Source organism: Haliaeetus leucocephalus, unplaced genomic scaffold (assembly GCF_000737465.1).
Source record: "Haliaeetus leucocephalus isolate CR32 unplaced genomic scaffold, Haliaeetus_leucocephalus-4.0 Scaffold148, whole genome shotgun sequence".
In the NCBI taxonomy this organism is placed as follows: domain Eukaryota; kingdom Metazoa; phylum Chordata; class Aves; order Accipitriformes; family Accipitridae; genus Haliaeetus; species Haliaeetus leucocephalus.
Genome location: NW_010972584.1, coordinates 593,141 through 610,557, shown reverse-complemented (window position 1 = coordinate 610,557; position 17,417 = coordinate 593,141). Strand labels below are relative to the sequence as shown.

At 42.7% G+C, this 17,417-nt stretch overlaps 2 protein-coding genes across 2 annotated transcripts in view; both read left to right on the top strand.

Annotated features, from left to right (window-relative positions):
* The window catches only part of DOCK3 (dedicator of cytokinesis 3), a 200,925-nt gene extending 194,152 nt beyond the window's left edge, over nt 1–6,773 (top strand). Inside the window, exons 50-52 of the mRNA XM_010561625.1 lie at nt 960–1,047; nt 5,282–5,364; nt 5,873–6,773. Of these exons, the coding sequence (XP_010559927.1) occupies nt 960–1,047; nt 5,282–5,364; nt 5,873–6,379 (678 nt within the window). The 3' untranslated portion in view covers nt 6,380–6,773. The remainder of the gene's footprint in view (nt 1–959; nt 1,048–5,281; nt 5,365–5,872) is intronic.
* A 10,467-nt stretch (nt 6,774–17,240) lies between these two features.
* The window catches only part of MANF (mesencephalic astrocyte-derived neurotrophic factor), a 5,343-nt gene continuing 5,166 nt past the window's right edge, over nt 17,241–17,417 (top strand). The window contains exon 1 of the mRNA XM_010561566.1: nt 17,241–17,245. The gene's annotated coding sequence lies outside the window, so the exon portion shown is untranslated. The remainder of the gene's footprint in view (nt 17,246–17,417) is intronic.

The window sequence follows — 17,417 nt, the reverse complement described above, 5'->3', positions numbered from 1 at the left end:
GATCTAATTTCGTTTATGTCAGTTCAACCACCTGAAATGGTAACTTTATTTTTACTATTTTTGACCACCTTAAAGCTTCACATTTTATTTTTGGAAAGCACAGCAACTTACTTAGGATCATTTTCAGAGGCAACACAGAACTTCTCATATTAATCGCCCCCTAGAGCCACCCACTTTGATAGTCAAGTGATACAAATTGTAATGACTGTTAAAATTGCAGATATGCCCTGTGAAAATGGACTCTTACTTCCCAACTTTATCGCGTGAGCCCTGGTCTACTGCAAGTAGTCATACCATTTCATTTTTTCATTTTTCTAGAACCATAGCCATCCTGCATTCTAGCCTCAAAGTTGATTCTAAATAGCTTTATGGTGATTTCCAGAGGTATCAAAAACCACGAGAGGCTGAAGTAATAATATACTGATACAGGGTCTCCAAACAAATCTGTACCCATATCTACTACTTTCTCTGGACAAATTGAAAAATTCAGGGTGTGCCTACATGTAAGCATTTTAATCTGGCCCTGGCATCCGTTTGAAGGGAATCTCCTGATCGTGCCCACTTATTGCACATCAGTTCACATAAGGTAACTGTCTCGGAGCATGCAAACTCAATTCTTTCAAATGAAACCAAAGCAAAAGGTAAACTCCAGAAGGGCACATGATGCAGTCGAGCTGATAATGGGCAAAAGACCAGGCTAAAGCTAGTTTGAAATAACTCCTCCAGAGAACACAAGCAGCATGAATTGTGGGTCCTCAGCACTGTTACACTCTAGAGATCCACTAGTATTGCACTGCAGTACTTGCTAATGTAGATGCAGCCTAAGGTTCCCATTAATTTTTTTAGTTAAAAAACTTTCTTTGCTTAAAAAAAAATGAACAGAAAGCCCTAGGGTTCTGCACCAGCTGGTCTGTTGTTTTTTTTTTTAACTTTACTTTGCTAACTTTCTTCTCCCTTAGCCTCCAAATTTCCAGCGCGCCTTGATCCAGCAAATGATTGGGCCATGCAAACCTTGCAGTGATCCCAACCTGTCTGTAGCTGAGAAAGGTACTCTTTTTTCCTTGTTAGCATGCATGCTTTCTAAAATATTATTACTCTGGTCATGCTACAGCAAGTAACGAATAGGCTTCTATTTCCTGGCAGAGTGCATTTTCTTACATTTTTTTTAATTAACAGTTTAATTAACTGGGCTTTCTGCCAACCTATAGTCATTTTCGTTCATTCACAGAAGGGTGGAGTTACACAAACCTCTTTATTTCAGAAAGCTTTCTGAGTTTAGCATTTTGTTATTGAAACAAATCCTGCAGCCTTTATCAAGAAGAACATCCAAAGCAGCAAATGAGAAGTTACATGAAAGAAGAGTGCAAGCTTTCGACCATATTTTTAAATAATGAGATATACTGCTTTTTTTAATACGCATTTGTTGCTCAAAATATTAACATTTCTCGTAATCCCTCTCTGAGGTAGTTTTATATTTATTTAAGTTTATCATTAGGAATGTATGCTTTTTTAACTCATTGCTTTGAAAAAAATAGGCAGAGCCCCTGCAGAAAAAAAACGTGAAAGAAGAGAAAGAGTTTGGTGTAAAGAAAAGTAGGAGTTTGTGAAAGGGGTGCCATGGACAAAGCAATGGGCTCAAAAAATTATCTGAAAGGCAGCATTCTGAAAAAGCAGAAGAGGGCAAAATTCATGAATCAAAATCTGAGACAAGGAGGCTGCCTAAACAAGCAACAATCATGTGTATGGCTGGGAAAAATGGTATCTTAAAAGATTTTTATGGCCAGGAAAGACCATCGCAACTCTCTAGTCTGACCTACATAATGCATTCCATTAGACTTTTATCAGTATTTTTGTTTCAGTAACTGTGCCCGAAATAAATTGTATCTTTTTGAAAAAAATCCAGATTTTAGAATTTCTAATAAATCAGAATCCACTGCTTTAACAATGTGCCAGCCTTACAGAGCAGTCCAGATTGAAACCAAAAGCCAATGTACAGTTCTGAACAAATGGCAGAATGATGACAGTAACGAATGATGACAACAGAGAGTTAAGACTAGGGGGTGAGGGATCAAGACATCCATCTTAGCCGTGTTAGTTTGAACTGAACATATGACAGAGGTAGTGAGATCTTTATACTGGACAGGAGGAAGATCTGGAAAAGGAAGGTAGATAAATATTTATTACCTGTCTAGGAAATGTGCTCGAATTTGTATTTGTAGGTGATATTATGCAAGAGTATAGTATACAGTGCGAAGAGAAGGAATCAAAGACAGAATCCCTTCCAGAGTCCCAAAGAAGCCATAAAGACACAGATGATGTGCAGCAATTGTTTTTAGGGGATGGTGTGATGGGAATCCCAGCTCTTCAGCCAGGTTGCTAGGATAAATGCAGTTACAGGCATTTTTTGCAGCCCTTGAACCCTCATCATTCTTTTAATTTAAGTCAGGATGCCATCTGCCTTCGTTTTTGTTAACAGTCATGCCCCATGAATTTACCCACCCCCTTCCTTGCTGTGTCAGAAGCTCTGCTCAGTAATTCTCATTGACAGCAGGGTGACGTCAGTTGCCCAGAGCAGAACGTTTCAAATGCAGCTTCCCTGCTAATTAAACTTGGCCACCAAGCCACTGAACACTGTTATGGAGAGAGAGATGTGCTAGGACAGAGCACCAGGAGCTCCCTGGTTAGGTTCCTCCCTGAAGTGTTTTGGATAAAACACTGGTTTTAACAGGCAGCAGCCACTCTCCAAAATCATCTGACCGGATGATTTCCAGCACTCATAAATACTTAAAAGGCCATGAATGAGGGAACACTGAGGAAGTATAAATGGATTATGCCCTGGGGTACCATATTCTCTTCTTCACATTCTTCTACTGCATCTCAGTGTTTTAAAAAAAAAACAAAACAAACAAACAAACAAAAAAACAAAAAAAACCCCACAAGCACAACAATCATTTTACAGGCCAAGCAAATCGGGTTTTGTTCTGTCCTTCTCACTTGATGCTGGTATATTGCAGGAAGGACTAGTGAGGCTGGCATCATTATGCATCTTGTCCCTCTGTTTTAGCCTTTTGACACCAATTGCAGTAGTGCAAATTAGAGCACTCTGGCACGTGTATAGGGGTGCTCAGAAAATTCATCTGAAGCCACATTACTTGTGTTGAGAGATGTAGCCCTTAGTTTGAACCTGTTCTCTGTCAAGATACTTTATGTCTTCTTTGTATGCCTTACTCAGTTTGAGGGTCTCTCTTTAAAAACATTTACTTCTATATTTTTGTAGATTTTGTTCTGTCTTATGAAGCTGTTACTTTGTGAGCTTTTTTACTTTAGGGAATTTAGGTCTTGAGGAGCCTGTGTTCATGCTAACTCATGAACTAAGGAGAAAAAAAAAAAAAAACAAACCAAAGAAACCTTTCAAAGTCATTTTAGAAAAGAAATGCACCAAAAATGGCTGCTGGCATTTTAATTAAGGAGAAATCCTCTTCAGATGTCAAACTCCATGTTTATTTCTCCAGGCTTCCATTTTCCAAACTGAAGATGGAACCAGCTGTTTGTATCTCAGTTTTCTTTGGTAGGCTCATTGAATTACTTTGTTCTCCTTTTTTTCTTTTCTTTGCTAATCTGAAGAAATTGCTTATTTGTTTTTAAATAAACATACAATTATTGCATGTCTGTCTTCTCAGAATAAATCAAGTCTTACAGTGTGTTTGGAAGAAAGGAAGGTGCATTTTAAATAATGTTTAATAATGACCGAATTCTCAAGATCTTGAAAAATGTTCATGTTAGAAAGAAGCAGCTTTTAGTTCTATGAAAAAACAAATTCATGAAGGTCATACTCAGTATCTTCTATATGAGGAAAGCCTTCCTCTCTCTATGCTTCCTGATTAACGAAGACTTGATCTCTTCAGGTGATTTTGTAATACAAGGAGTCCAAACGGCTGTCTTTAAATATTTTGTGCTCAAAATTCTTGATCAACTCTGTAACCTAGTAAATCGGGGCTTTAAAGTCATGATTTCTTTTGTAAGAGATTTAGGTGTGATTTCCTTCATACCCTTTATTCAGTCTTCACTTAGCCACTGTAGTGCAGCAAGAGGCTTTCATGTGTTTCATGAGGGTTCTGCCACACATTCCCTTCTGCTCTGTCATCATTTACTGCCAAGCAGAACAGCTCACAACTGAGATCTAGCTGCTGTTCCATCAGTGAGATTTCATTTTTACTTCCTCACTGGTTTGCAGAAAAAAAAAAAAAAACACTAGCAGAGTTCTGCTGCTCTTCAAATCTGCTAGAAACGAGCTAAGGGGGTCATGGAGGGGAGATGGGCAAACTAACACTGTGATCACCTAACTAACTCTCGCTTCTGTAACAAAACAACCTATAAACTTAACACACTGTAGACTAGACAATGTCTTTGTATGCCTTCAATCCTACCATTCACCAAGTCCCTATAATCTGTCTCTTTACTGCTAAAGAGCACACCGGAAAGCCAGTCCTTCTGGCCCCACAAACTCCCCATTATGTTACCCAAGTTAAATCTGTTTCAATCCTTCAGCTGTGCCAGCAGCGCCCAGTAGCTGGAGCCTAGACAGCGGAACCAGAGAGGCCCTTCCATTCCTGTCTGCCCACGTTGGGAGCATCTTGGCCCCACCAGTGCCTCCCCGAAGCCTGCCCCATGGTAAGGAAATGCCCAGTAGGCTTGCTGCGTAATGCCTGCAGTCATGCACAGATAAATCTAGACCATCTGAAAGCTGACCTTAGCCTTTTTCCCCCCCTATAAAAACAATCAGAAACAAAACCCCAAAGTCTTTCCTGGTCTGCTAGGTTAGCACTGGACAAAGATTTCAAATTTTTTTTTTTTTTTCTTAAATCTTCAAATTTTTTGCGGTCCTTATAGTAATATGGACTTGCATCTATTTTGGGACTAGAATTAGGTATGTGAGTGTTGAAGCTTGGCCTGGCTTCTTGCCAATGACCACCTTCAGCAGTAATTTAAGGTTACAAAGCTATTAAATGAAACTTCAAATGTTCATTGTTTATGAGCCTGTTGCCTTGCCATGAGATCCTTGACAACAGGGTGGGTGGAAATCTATCACTGCACTTAACTTCTCATTAGCATTTTGTGTGTGTGACATGCACTCCACAGTATCTATCAGAAAGGAAGCCCTAAGTTGGAGTGGAGTTATCAGCATTTGGAGCTGCTACCTGGCATTAGAGTCTAAAATCCCAGCTCTTTTGCTGCAGTGAGGCAGCACAAATGTGTGTTTCTGATCCTTGTCTCCTTCCAGGACACTACTCACTGCACTTTGATGCCTTCCATCACCAGCTCAGTGATGCTCCTCCGGCACTGCCTGCACGAACATTGCGCAAGGTAAAAAGGAAGTGGCAGGAGAGCAGAGAGGCATGTAGAAGGAAAATAATAGGCTCCTGAAGGAATCCCCCTCGTCCACTCCCACCAAGCAGCTTTTGAATACGGAAACACTATTTTTAACATGCTAGTAACTTACACGTGAGAAAATCCACTGAAAGCTCATAGCCTATTCCAGAGTCGAATTCTATAGAAATAACTTCTGCATGTTGTAGGCCCTTCCATTTTCCTTCTTTGCATGATATGCTGTGATTTCAGGCACCCTGATTATCACCTCAGCTACTGTTTCTTTAACAGCTCTGGTGTTAAGTGCACTTGTCTGCCCACAAGAGGTACTTCCACACACATCAGTGAAGTCCACATATAAACAAATAATCACTGACATTTTGAACACAAATGGAACTGCACCATTGTTAACATGACTGTCAAAAGTTGAGATGCGGAACAACACACAAGATGCAGTGTTGCCTCTGTTTTCAATTTTAACTTGGTTTTGTTTTTCTCCAAACAGTCCCCTCTTCATCCTATCCCTGCATCACCTACCAGTCCGCAGTCTGGTCTAGATGGAAGTAACTCCACTTTATCCGGCAGTGCCAGCAGTGGTGTCTCTTCCTTGAGCGAGAGCAATTTTGGACATTCTTCTGAACCACCTCCTCGCACAGACACCATGGATTCTGTCCCCAGCCAGGCCTGGAACACTGATGAAGATCTGGAGACACCCTACCTCCCTGTCAGGTACAGTCTCTCTGAGCCTGATGTCCTAGAGTCGCTCAAATCCCAGCCATGCCGAAGCCACTCTGCTCCATCTGGAGTCATTCCTCAGGACACCATGGACCCTCCTGCTCTACCCCCCAAACCTTACCACTCCCGGCTGCCAAACATGGAGAACGAGGAGGGAATGATAATTGAAGATGATGACAAACACCGCCCATTGCATCGTAAAGTGTCCCAGCCAGTGAGTGGTGGAAAGGAAGAGCAGGCCAGGGTAGCATGGGAGCATGGCATCAGTGAGCAGTAGGGACAACTCCTGGCAAGCAGCTCACATAGTCATTCCTTCTACAAAGGAGAGATAAGGACTCGGAGAACAGCAAACCAATTTTCTACTGCCGCAAGTTTATGTCTGGAGCCCACAAAAGCAACTGGGCCAGCATGGGAGGTTGCTGCTTTCCTTTTTAATTTCTTTTTACACCTTTCTGTTACGTTTTTTAACTTTCTGTGCAGTGGACAGTTTGTTCCTTCTGCAGTTTCTTAACCACATCATATGGCACACAAGCCATAGAGACTTGCAGAAGCTGAAAAATACAATTTTAAGCAGAGGGGGGGGGAAAGGGGGGAATGTGGCAAGTTCATTTTGAAACTGCTTTCCTCCCAGTTCTGAGACGCACATGAGTAGAAGCAGTTGCACTAGGGACATATTTCTTTGCTGTACAGAAGTGAAAGCTCATTGCTGAAATCAGGGATTTTATGAACTGTCAGGCTTGAAGGTGCATGAGCTGCAGGCAGTGGAAAGATGGCAATTCTAAGAAGAAATTGGCTCTTTTGAGAGCAGGATTGTACATATCTGTGCAGTGATCTCCCTGCATTGGTTCATAGGTGCTGAGGCAATCTAACCAGTGCTGATGCACTGATTTCCAAGATATCATTTCCAACAAACTCTGCCTCCTCTGTTTTTTATGTACTGTTTGATTTCTTAAATTTTGCTTTCACTGGCTAAACCAACCTGCTTTCTCATTGGAATCATATGCTATTCATCTGCGCTACAGAATGAGAGGGGTTTAGTAGCCACTGGAGCTACAACCTAATTGTAGGCCTTTCCCATGCCCAACTTTGGGCAGGCTGTTGACACCAGCATTTCTATTCCAGTTTAAAAAATAAAACAAAAACAACCAAATTGAGTTTCTCATGCCACAGCTGGTTAATGACCCAGCCAGTAAAGAAAAGGTGGCTTAAATGCATCATATTCAACAATCCTTGCCTCAGGGCTGAACATCACAATCCTCACCAACTTCCATCACCCAGGAGCTGAGATTCATTCCCTGTTAACATAATGTCCTCAGTCCCTCCCAAAAACTCACTACAGCTGGTGTGTAGAAAGAATCTCCATTTCTCACAGCGGACAGAAAAAAACCAAGACTCAAGAAATGCCCAGTATATAGTGTACACCCTTGAGTCAGGGATCTTAAAGGCAACCTGTAAAGAAGAAATGTTTGTTTCCTCTTTTGCTTCTTTAGAATGTATAAAGAAGCTTTAAGAGCTTCTTCTCTCTCTTCTGGAAGGTTGATTTTTTTTTTTCTCCTCAAACAGCAATACAGCCTTTCCACCCACACACACCTTTTTTTTATTGAGAGGGTCCAGAAAGGGCTAAAGAACCAACCCAAAACCAAGAAACAGAACTATGCACAGGTGAAGACAGTACAAGTCTATGAACATAAAACAAGCCTTTTAATCAGTATTTGCTTAGTTCAGTACATGACAAACCAGGAGAAAAGTCTGTGGGTAACAGAGCCAAGATCTGTTCTTTGAAAAGAACACTAAGAAATCTTTTATTCCTATTTTCATATTTTTCAAGAAACTTTCAATCAAAAGAGTATCAAGTATTTAATGTTTTTAGATGAACAAGCAATGTTCCTTCCTCCTACCATGCCCCACACACATTTTAGCCTTCCCTATAACCCTTTCCACCTGCAGATTGCAAAGCACACTCCAGAGGATGGTAACAGACCACCCTCTTTCTTACCAATGAAAAATCTGAAGCACATTCAAATAAGACTTACCTCCACCAAATAAATTAGTGTCAGAAACAGGAATAGCACTCAACTTTCATATTGAATTCTTGCCCTAATCACTCAGTTTTTCATGCTACAAACAGCATAAAGAAGCAAAAAAAGGATATTCTAAATCTGTTACAGGTCACCTTTAGCACTACCTCTAAATACAGTGACTGGGCGGAGTACGTTGCTTCTGAACTCTCCTAAAGATGGTCTGTCTGGGCTCAGCAGTCGTATGAAGGGGATTTTAAGAGGATTTGTTTATTTTCTTTCTCAAGCTCTAGCCCATGCAAAACCACTGAGTTACAGATTTGTTTCTTAAATGGCCTGTTTGGCTGGAACAAAGTCTCTCTTGCTTCCTCTATTTTGTTACTAACGCAGGCTGCTTGTAATCATTATATCCTTCACACTTAAGACAATGATAATAAAACCTGGCCTATAGTGGATGTTTCATCTTTAGCGGGAAGGAGACTCTTCCAATGCTAGGACAGTCCTAAACGTTAATGAACCAAGCCAGATCTCTGGTATAGAACACATGTATGAAAACTCAACTCAAAATTATGTTTTCGGTAAAGGTAATTCCTTAGAAATGAATGAATATTTTCACATATGCTATTCTCCAATCTCACTAAGACTCTTCAAGTGAGGTTTTTAAGAGAACCAAGTATTCAATTCCATCTCCCCTGCCCCCTTCTTAGTTTTTTTTCTTGGCAGGAAGATTAAAAGTAGTAAATGAAGTGACTTACTGAGCTTCCTTATTGCAAAAAGACAGCAGATCTTGCAAATAAAACTTTGCAAAACCAAGAATGCAACTAACATGGGACTAAGTCCCAGTCAGCTGGAAAACCTGCCCACTGGAACTCTAATCAGTCTCAAAACGTATCATCCTGCTCTGATTAGAGACATTGTACAACAGCAGTGAGTCCATTTGGGAAGTCTGACATTACTATGTATTTGTAAGGGTTTAATATATCAATCAGATGATGTATACAAATACCTAGTTCACAGCAGGTCCACACAGAGAAGGACAGAATAAATTGCTGAATTTACCAAATTTAAGCCTCTCTGGAGTTAAATTTCTGTTACTGTTCCGATATCTACCAAATATTCTGTCTCCCTTTTCAGTGCTTGCCTTAAAGGGGACAGAAGATTGAAAGACTATTATTAAGATTAAGATTTTGTGAATGTTGGAACTAATATTTCTTGGAACTACTACTTTTCTGTAGGGTGAGGTGTCTTATAGCTAAGTATAACTCCAACATCAAGCTCAGTCCTGGAGTAGGTGAAAGCAACAGCAGTTGTTGCACTTGCCCAGCAGGATTTGAAGATTCCTTGTATAAACCACAGCAACAGGATGTTTTGAACAGGACCTTGTCATTCTATACTTGACTCGAATTCAAACTTAGTATGTACTTGCCTTCACTGGGTTTTCTTTGTGTAACAAAATAGCATGTGCATTCCTGAGAAAATTGGTGTAATTCTGCTACAAATCTCTCCATCGTCAGTGTACCTGCTGGCCCCATCTGAAACAAAATTGAGAAGGAACTACAGTAGTAGAAGAAAAGCAATTAAAACAATTTCTCTGAATCCTACAGTTTTTTTTCCAATGGTTGGGTTGGGTTTATTACTGTGTGCAAGACTAAGATTCTTTTCTGTCTTTTCCTCTGTTTGGTTTTTAGCTTACTTACCCTTTTTTAGGTAAGGGATATTGCATATCCCTTCTGTGGGAGAATCAGCCAAAACTGGGGAGGCTGGAGAGAGCAAGAGCCTTTGGGAAACAAATTATGTGGTATTTAAAATTTCCTCTTATCATGCTTCTTTGTAAATACCCCCATTTGAATGCTGTGTATTTGTACAGGAAATTGAGCAAAAAATGTATAGATTGTGATGTCTGACTGGTATTCTGCCCTGTAAATGTGTTTTTAACCTCTGGCATTCTGTGCTTATTTAAAAAAGGCAAAAACCTCTAACCACTTCTCTTTTGTGTATTCATGTTTAAAATAAAATGAAAACAGCTATCTTATCTATAATGGAAATCAAATTTAAAAGGAAAAAAATAATTTGTACAAGTGTCCTAAAGGTACTTCATTGTATATATTGTGATAGCATGTTTCCAGAACCAACAAATAAGTGGTGTGAATTTTAGATGTAAATATCTGCCGTTTGTTTTGGGTTTCTTTCCCTTACCCATTCACTCGACTGCTGTGATGTGGAATTAAAGATTAATACCTGATATTAAAACAGTACAGCTGTATGTTCATTGCTGTCCTCCAGGCAGAGTTATCCTCAGGCTGCTCCAAACATTCACAAGGTATATGGAAACAGCCAACGCTTCCCACTTTGTGTGAATGAGGAAAATGGGGGGCAACCAAAAGGATCTTGTGGCTGTTATATGTGGTGAGGGAAGAGCTTCCACATTATTCTTAGCTGACAGTATGCTATTTTATTTAATATCAACTTCTTCGAGCAAGCATCAGGCATGCCCACCAGCTAGTCTAGTCAGTTATGTGGACTTCCATGACACATGCAACAGCCCAAGACACAGTTTTGAGGCAATACTCAAGGTGCAGGAGACAGAAAAAGTAACCCATTTCTCCCATCCTGTCTCGATGAACCAACAAAAAAATTATGAAACTTCTCCCAAAAGACATTTAGCAGTAAAATATAATAACAGTCTTAACTTATGCTGGCCATGGGGTGTACATAGACTGCCAAGCCATCCTTTTCATTAAGTACATACCACATACAAATACTGAGAAGAGAAACTGTAACAAGGTCCTTCAAAGTACATCTAAAATATCAAAATGTGGCTTAGCTAAAGTGTTCATTTGTCACCTGACAAACGTCTGTATAAGATCCTTTGAGACTATTCCTATCCCAGCTTATCACATTTTAGTTAAATATATTTTTTTTTCTTCAGCTAAAAAACATTTATTAACCAAGCACAGGAAATAAAGACTGTATTTGGCATAACAGAAGATGTGTGAAGCCCTCAGCTTTAAACAAGAGTTTAAAAAAATCTTATCATTTCTGTTAAAACCAACAGAACAATTTTTCAGTGTAAGTCAAATACTTTAAGCTAAGGCAACACTAGTAAGATTGAAATCTAAATACCACATTCAAATACCTCTCCTTATCTAAATAAGAAACCTTCAGCACAGTTTCAATATATGACTTGTGCAACTCAGTATGAATTTCATTATAAAGCTGATAAGAGGCAAAATTAAACCTCTAGAAAGGACTATAACCTAGCCAATAAAGATTCAGACCTCTGCATAAATATGCCTCTATTTGTAGACTCAACAAACCATGGACACAGACACACAGTGTTCAGAAGGATATATATACACCCACACTACATTATAGCCCAGTGCCAAGAGGTCCTAGCTGCAGGTCTTCTCTTTACTATTATGAGACAATGCACATACCGCTTTCTCCCTTTTCACAGGCTTTACCATCAAGGCCACATAAATTAAAACCAAATTTGGAGTAGTAGTTCTACTACACCCCAGCTTCTATTCAGCATTCATTCACAGCAGTACTGCATTACATTTTTCCATCAAACTAACCTGGTTTCACCTCCACCATGACAGAGCACACTTCATTGTCCTCACAGGCTAACACCTGAAGCTGAACCCCTTTCATCCACTGATAGCTGTACATGGATTTGCAGTCTCAGGTGGCAGAGCCAGCAAAGGTCCAGCCCACACAGCAGGCTCACCATGACCACACAGCTTCTGCCATTTACATAACTTAAACTTCCCACCACCACCAACTCCAACCCCCACAGATCTACCAAGCCCAATTAACTCTCCTGCTCACTCCTAACATGCCACCTTTGCTCTGTTAGCTTGTGGTGATTGGTTGTTCAGCCTGGAGAAGAGAAGGCTCCAGGGAGATATTATAGCAGCCTTTCAGTACCTAAATGGGGCCTACAGGAAAGATGGGGAGGGACTCTTTATCAGGGAGTGTAGTGATAGGATGAGGGGTAGCGGTTTTAAACTGAAAGAGAGTAGATTTAGATTAGATATTAGGAAGATGTTCTTCCCTGTGAGGATGGTGAGATACAGGACCAGGTTGCCCAGAGAAGTTGTGGCTGCCCCATCCCTGGAAGTGTTCCAAGGCCAGGTTGGATGGGGCTTTGAGCAACCTGGTCTAGTGGAAGGTGTCCCTGCCTGGGGGGGGGGTTGAACTAGATGATCTTTAAGGTCCCTTCCAACCCAACCCATGCTACGATTCTATGATCTCTTCTTATGAGACCACTATTTAAGAGCTGATCATATTCCAACAGCCCCCTGAGCCTTACCCTGCTCACATTGTCCCTTTGTACTGTTAGCCCACCAAAACCACATACTATGGGAGCTCCCAGCACAAAACCAAAACATTTATAGCTACCTCCTTCCTTTCCTTTTTTTTTTTCCTTCCCCTTTTCCCCAAGTAGAGCATTTATCAGCTATAGAAATTGCCTGGTTAGCAACAACCTCAATCCCAACTTTGGTGGTTATCAATGGGGAAAACAAGGAAACCATTTAAATGCTGGAATCAATTTCTGCTTCTCTCCAACAGCTCCCTCTCTCTAACCATCACCCTTTTTCTGCACGCAAAATTGAAAAGGGATGTTCTATTTAGGTATTCTTTAAATTACCCACCTTTCTCTCATTCATTCATGCCCAGATACAATGGAATAATGCCTAGCCTTCACTGTAAAACCACCCATGGCCTGAAGAATAGAGTCACAGTCTATATAGTCACACACAACTGTATTGGGTTTGTGTGGCAAGGTTTTCGTAGCTGGGGGTTACAGGGGTGGCTTCTGTGAGAAGCTGCTAGAAGCTTCCCCTATATCTGACAGAGCCAAGGCCAGCAGGCTCCAAGACAGACCTGCCACTGGCCAAGGCCAAGCCAATCAGCGACAGTGGTAGCATCTCTGGGATAACATATTTAAGAAGTGGAAAAAAGTTGCTGGGGCACAGAAACTGCAGCCAGAGATAAGAGCGAGAACATATAAGAGAAACAACTCTGCAGACCCCCAAGGTCTGTGAAGGAGGAGGCGTGCCGGAGGAGGTGATGTCCCTGCAGCCTGTGGTGAGACAGCAAGCTGTCCCCCTGCAGCCCATGGAGGTCCACACTGGAGCAGATCTCCACCTGCAGCCCGTGGAAGACCCCAGGCCAGAGCAGGTGGGTGCCCGAAGGAGGCTGTGACCCATGGGAAGCCCGTGCTGGAGCAGGCTCCTGGCAGGACCTGCAGACCCATGGGGAGAGGAGCCCATGTTGGAGCAGGTTTTCTGGCAGGACTTGTGACCCCACAAGGGACCCACACTGGAGCAGTCTGTGCCTGAAGGACTGCACACTGTGGAAGGGACCCACTCTGGAGCAGTTTGTGAAGAACTGCAGCCCATGGGAAAAGACCCACATTGGAGAAGTTCATGGAGAACTGTCTCCTGTGGGAGGGACCCCACACTGGAGCAGGGGAAGTGTGAGGAGTCCTGCCTCTGAAGAGGAAGGAGCAGCAGAGACAACATGTGATGAACTGACCATAACCCCCATTCCCCATCCCCCTGCACTGCTGGGGGGGTAGGTAGAGAATCTGGGAGTGAAGCTGTGCCCAGGAAGAAGGGAAGGGTGGGGGGAAGGTGTTTTAAGATTTGGTTTTATTTGTCATTACCCTACTCTGGTTTGATTGGCAATAAATTAAGTTAATTTTCCCAAAGTCGAGTCTGTTTTGCCCAGGACAGTAATTGGTTGAGTGAACTCTCCCTGTCCTTCTCTCAAACCCACAAGCCTTTTGTTATATTTTCTCTCCCCTCTCTAGCTGAGGTGGGGAGTGATAGAGCAGCTGCGTGGTGCTTAGTTGCTGGCTACAGTTAAACCACGACCACTAAATTCCTAGCAAACTACCCATCCATAATCATGGCACTCTGCCATACCATCATAACTAGTTCCAAAAGCTTGCAAAAAAATGACCAGAAGTCACTAGAGGTTTACTCCTCACTCAGCCACATGCTCCAGCTCTAAATCTGTGACTGTTCACTGGCACAGTAACTGTATTTCCCAGCACCTCACTTCTGCAGTACTATTTGACCTAGCTAACATCACGACCAAACCCACAGCCAAACATTTCCATGAGCATGGGGAACAAACACAACCACCTGTCCCCCACAGCATCCTGTAAGGTACAGCAACTGTAATGGACACAGCACTAGCAACCTCCCCAGAAGAGAGCTAATACTTTCTGTTTAATCAGTCTAACTGCACAATTTAGGACAGGACTAGAAACCCTCAACACTAGCTCCTACACCTTTGCATCTTCCTAATAACAATGTAAAACTCCACCCACATTTTGTCTATCTCAAATTCTCACGTACAAGAAGATCTCATATCCCTCCTTGTTCTCATCAGATTCCTCTTTATTCCAAAGAGGGAATTAGTTGATGAATATCCTCCTGCAGCTACAGTTTTAACTGAAACATTAAAATGTGACAGTAAAACAGGAGCTAAAGCCTCCTTAACAACTGAGGGGCTTTTAAACAATAAAAACAACCAACTCTTGCATCCATAACTAAATCCTCAGACCAATCACTGTCAGAAGATAGACACTAAGAACCATGAATCTTGATGCAACTCAAAGTATCCTGAGCACATGCCACTGCAAGAAGATCTCTGAGGCTCAGCCAGTCTTCTGAATATTACCGCTTACTGCTTAGACATGTGGAAATTAAGGACTACATTTAAGGGGAAAAAAAAAAAAAGGTTTTTTTTGCTTTTTCAACACCTGTCCAACTTAGGCTGGTAACAGAATGTCCCAACACTACTGAGGACCAACACGAGGTGTCCATCACCCAGGTTTCAGACATGACAAATCCCTAATGCTCCAGAGAGACAGTGGCTGGAGGGTAGTGGAATGAACAGAACCCTAGAAACCTCACCATGGATCAAAAAAGCAGCAGAAGGTAAAATAAAAGCAATCCTTCCTAGCTGCTGGAATGTTGGAAAATAAACTATAAATAAGTGTCCCAGTTTGGGCTGGGATAGAGTTAATTTTCTTTCTAGTAGCTGGTATAGTGCTGTGTTTTGGGTTCAGTATGAGAAGAATGTTGATAACACACTGATGTTTTCAGTTGTTGCTAAGTAGTGTTTATACTAAATCAAGGTTTTTTCAGCTTCTCATGCCCAGCCAGCAAGAAGGCTGGAGGGGCACAAGAAGATGGGAGGGGACACAGCCAGGACAGCTGACCCAAACTGGCCAAAGGGGTATTCCATACCATATGACACCATGTTCAGTATATAAACTGGGGGGAGTTGGCCAGGAGGGGCAGATCGCTGATCAGGGACTAGCTGAGCATTGGTCAGCGAGTGGTGAGCAATTGCATTGTGCATCACTTGTCTTTCTTGGGTTGTATTTCACTCCTTTTTGTTATCTTCCCAGAAGATATCAGAAGGAGTCCTTGTTCCTCCTCAGAGCCATGTGAGGATCCCATATTGAAACATACAGAAAGGCTCATTTCCCAATCCAAAACCAAATAAAATCACTCATATGCTGTCACACAGTTTGTTCTATAAAAATGTATAAAAATCCTACTTTGTTTGAAGATCTGTTTCATAACTGCACTCTTTTGATAGTTAAGCTTCCTCCTTATTGTGAAGCTCCTAAATTCTCCTAATTCTGAATTTAAGCCCTACTTCCAATTAATTAATAAGCCACTTCACCTTGCAACTCTTTCGGCCACTATCCTGATAAAAAACAAGGGCCAATAATCTTCCCAAAGTACGTGGATGCCGAGTAATTCTGGGAATCATTATGGACTGATTTAAAAGAGACAGCAATATCATTACCAATCTTGACAAACACATTTTGAGAGACAACAAGATCTAGAAAGGTGAAAAATGACCTCTTCTATCTGATAAACACATGTGATATATTCACATTAGCAAGATGCAGTGTCCTAATTACTACTCACCTGCTACGTGACCTCTACTGAAGCAGGTCGCTCCTCCTCCCCATCCTGCCTGTCTCCCTCGTCAGGCTTATAATTTGCAGTTGATGACCTGCAAGAAAATTCAGGCTTAGACACTGAAAAATTCCCCACAGTTCCTACCATGGCTTTGCCTGGGGCAGGTACAACTAGGCTGCTTCGTTGGTCTTCCTGTACCAAGAGAACCCACCAAGCTAAGATATGTGCTCCCTTGCACATGTGACTTTGCCCCTACCTTCTTTTACTAGAATGATATCCTAGGACATGTACAGTTAAACATATAGCCCCACAAGACAAGAAACTATCAACAGGTGTGTGCACTCTTCCCCCAGTTGGCCTACAACTTCAACGGGATTTACATGATAAGCTCACAGGGTTGGGGATTATTCAAGGCACTTCCCAGCACATCCTGTGAGGGCTTTGGGAACAAAAGGTGAAAGGACCACTGACTGGGATAGTACATAGGAATGAGAAAAAAATAAAATAAAATTTAAAAAAATCTTTATTTGTTTCCTTGACTCGGCAAAAACAACCACCCAAGAAGCCAGAAACAAGCTGCACACAGGTTGTTATTTTAACCACTCAGCTTTCAGCTGTCCCACCTCAAAGAATTCAGGCCTTATAACTCACAGGGTGTACAGGCACAGCCAAAAGCCACCCGTGAAGGGCTGTATCAGTGCTGACACTAAGGCTGAGGAGGGTCTGTCCCTGCCGCAGGGCCCTCCCAATGGCCGCCCACCCTGCCGAGCTCCCTCCGCCAGCCTCACGCCACGCACCCCCAGCCCACGGGAACCCAGAAAAACAGAACCCCGCCAACCCGAAGCTCCCATCGGCACCAAACCCCGCGCTGCTCGAGGGTCTCGGGCAGTCGCCTCGGCCTCGCCTCACGCACCCGAAACAGCCACCCTGCCACAGCCAGCAGACGAAGACACACCCCACGCTGACCTGCCCGCTCCCGGCGCCCACCCTCGGCAGCCACAGTCCGCGGGTGCCGCTCAGCCCGGCCTCAAGGCAGGTCTTGACCGCGAGCAAAGGCCGAGCCGCCGCCGCCGCGCCCCTCAAGGCAGCCCCGCTGCAGGTGTGAGAATCTGCCCCTTTAGAAGATGGCGGCCGCAGGCAGCCACTAGGAAGCGCACGAGGGCGGTTTGCCCTCAACAAAAATGGCGGCTGCGGGAGGCGGGGAAACCCGCCGCGCGCCGGCGTTCCGCCGCCTCCCCCAATCAGCGGCCGCCAACTCTCCCGTGGAGGCCGCAGAGCGGCCAATGGCAGGGGGCGGCGTGGAAGCCGGGCGGGGAGCGGGCCAATGGGGCGGTAG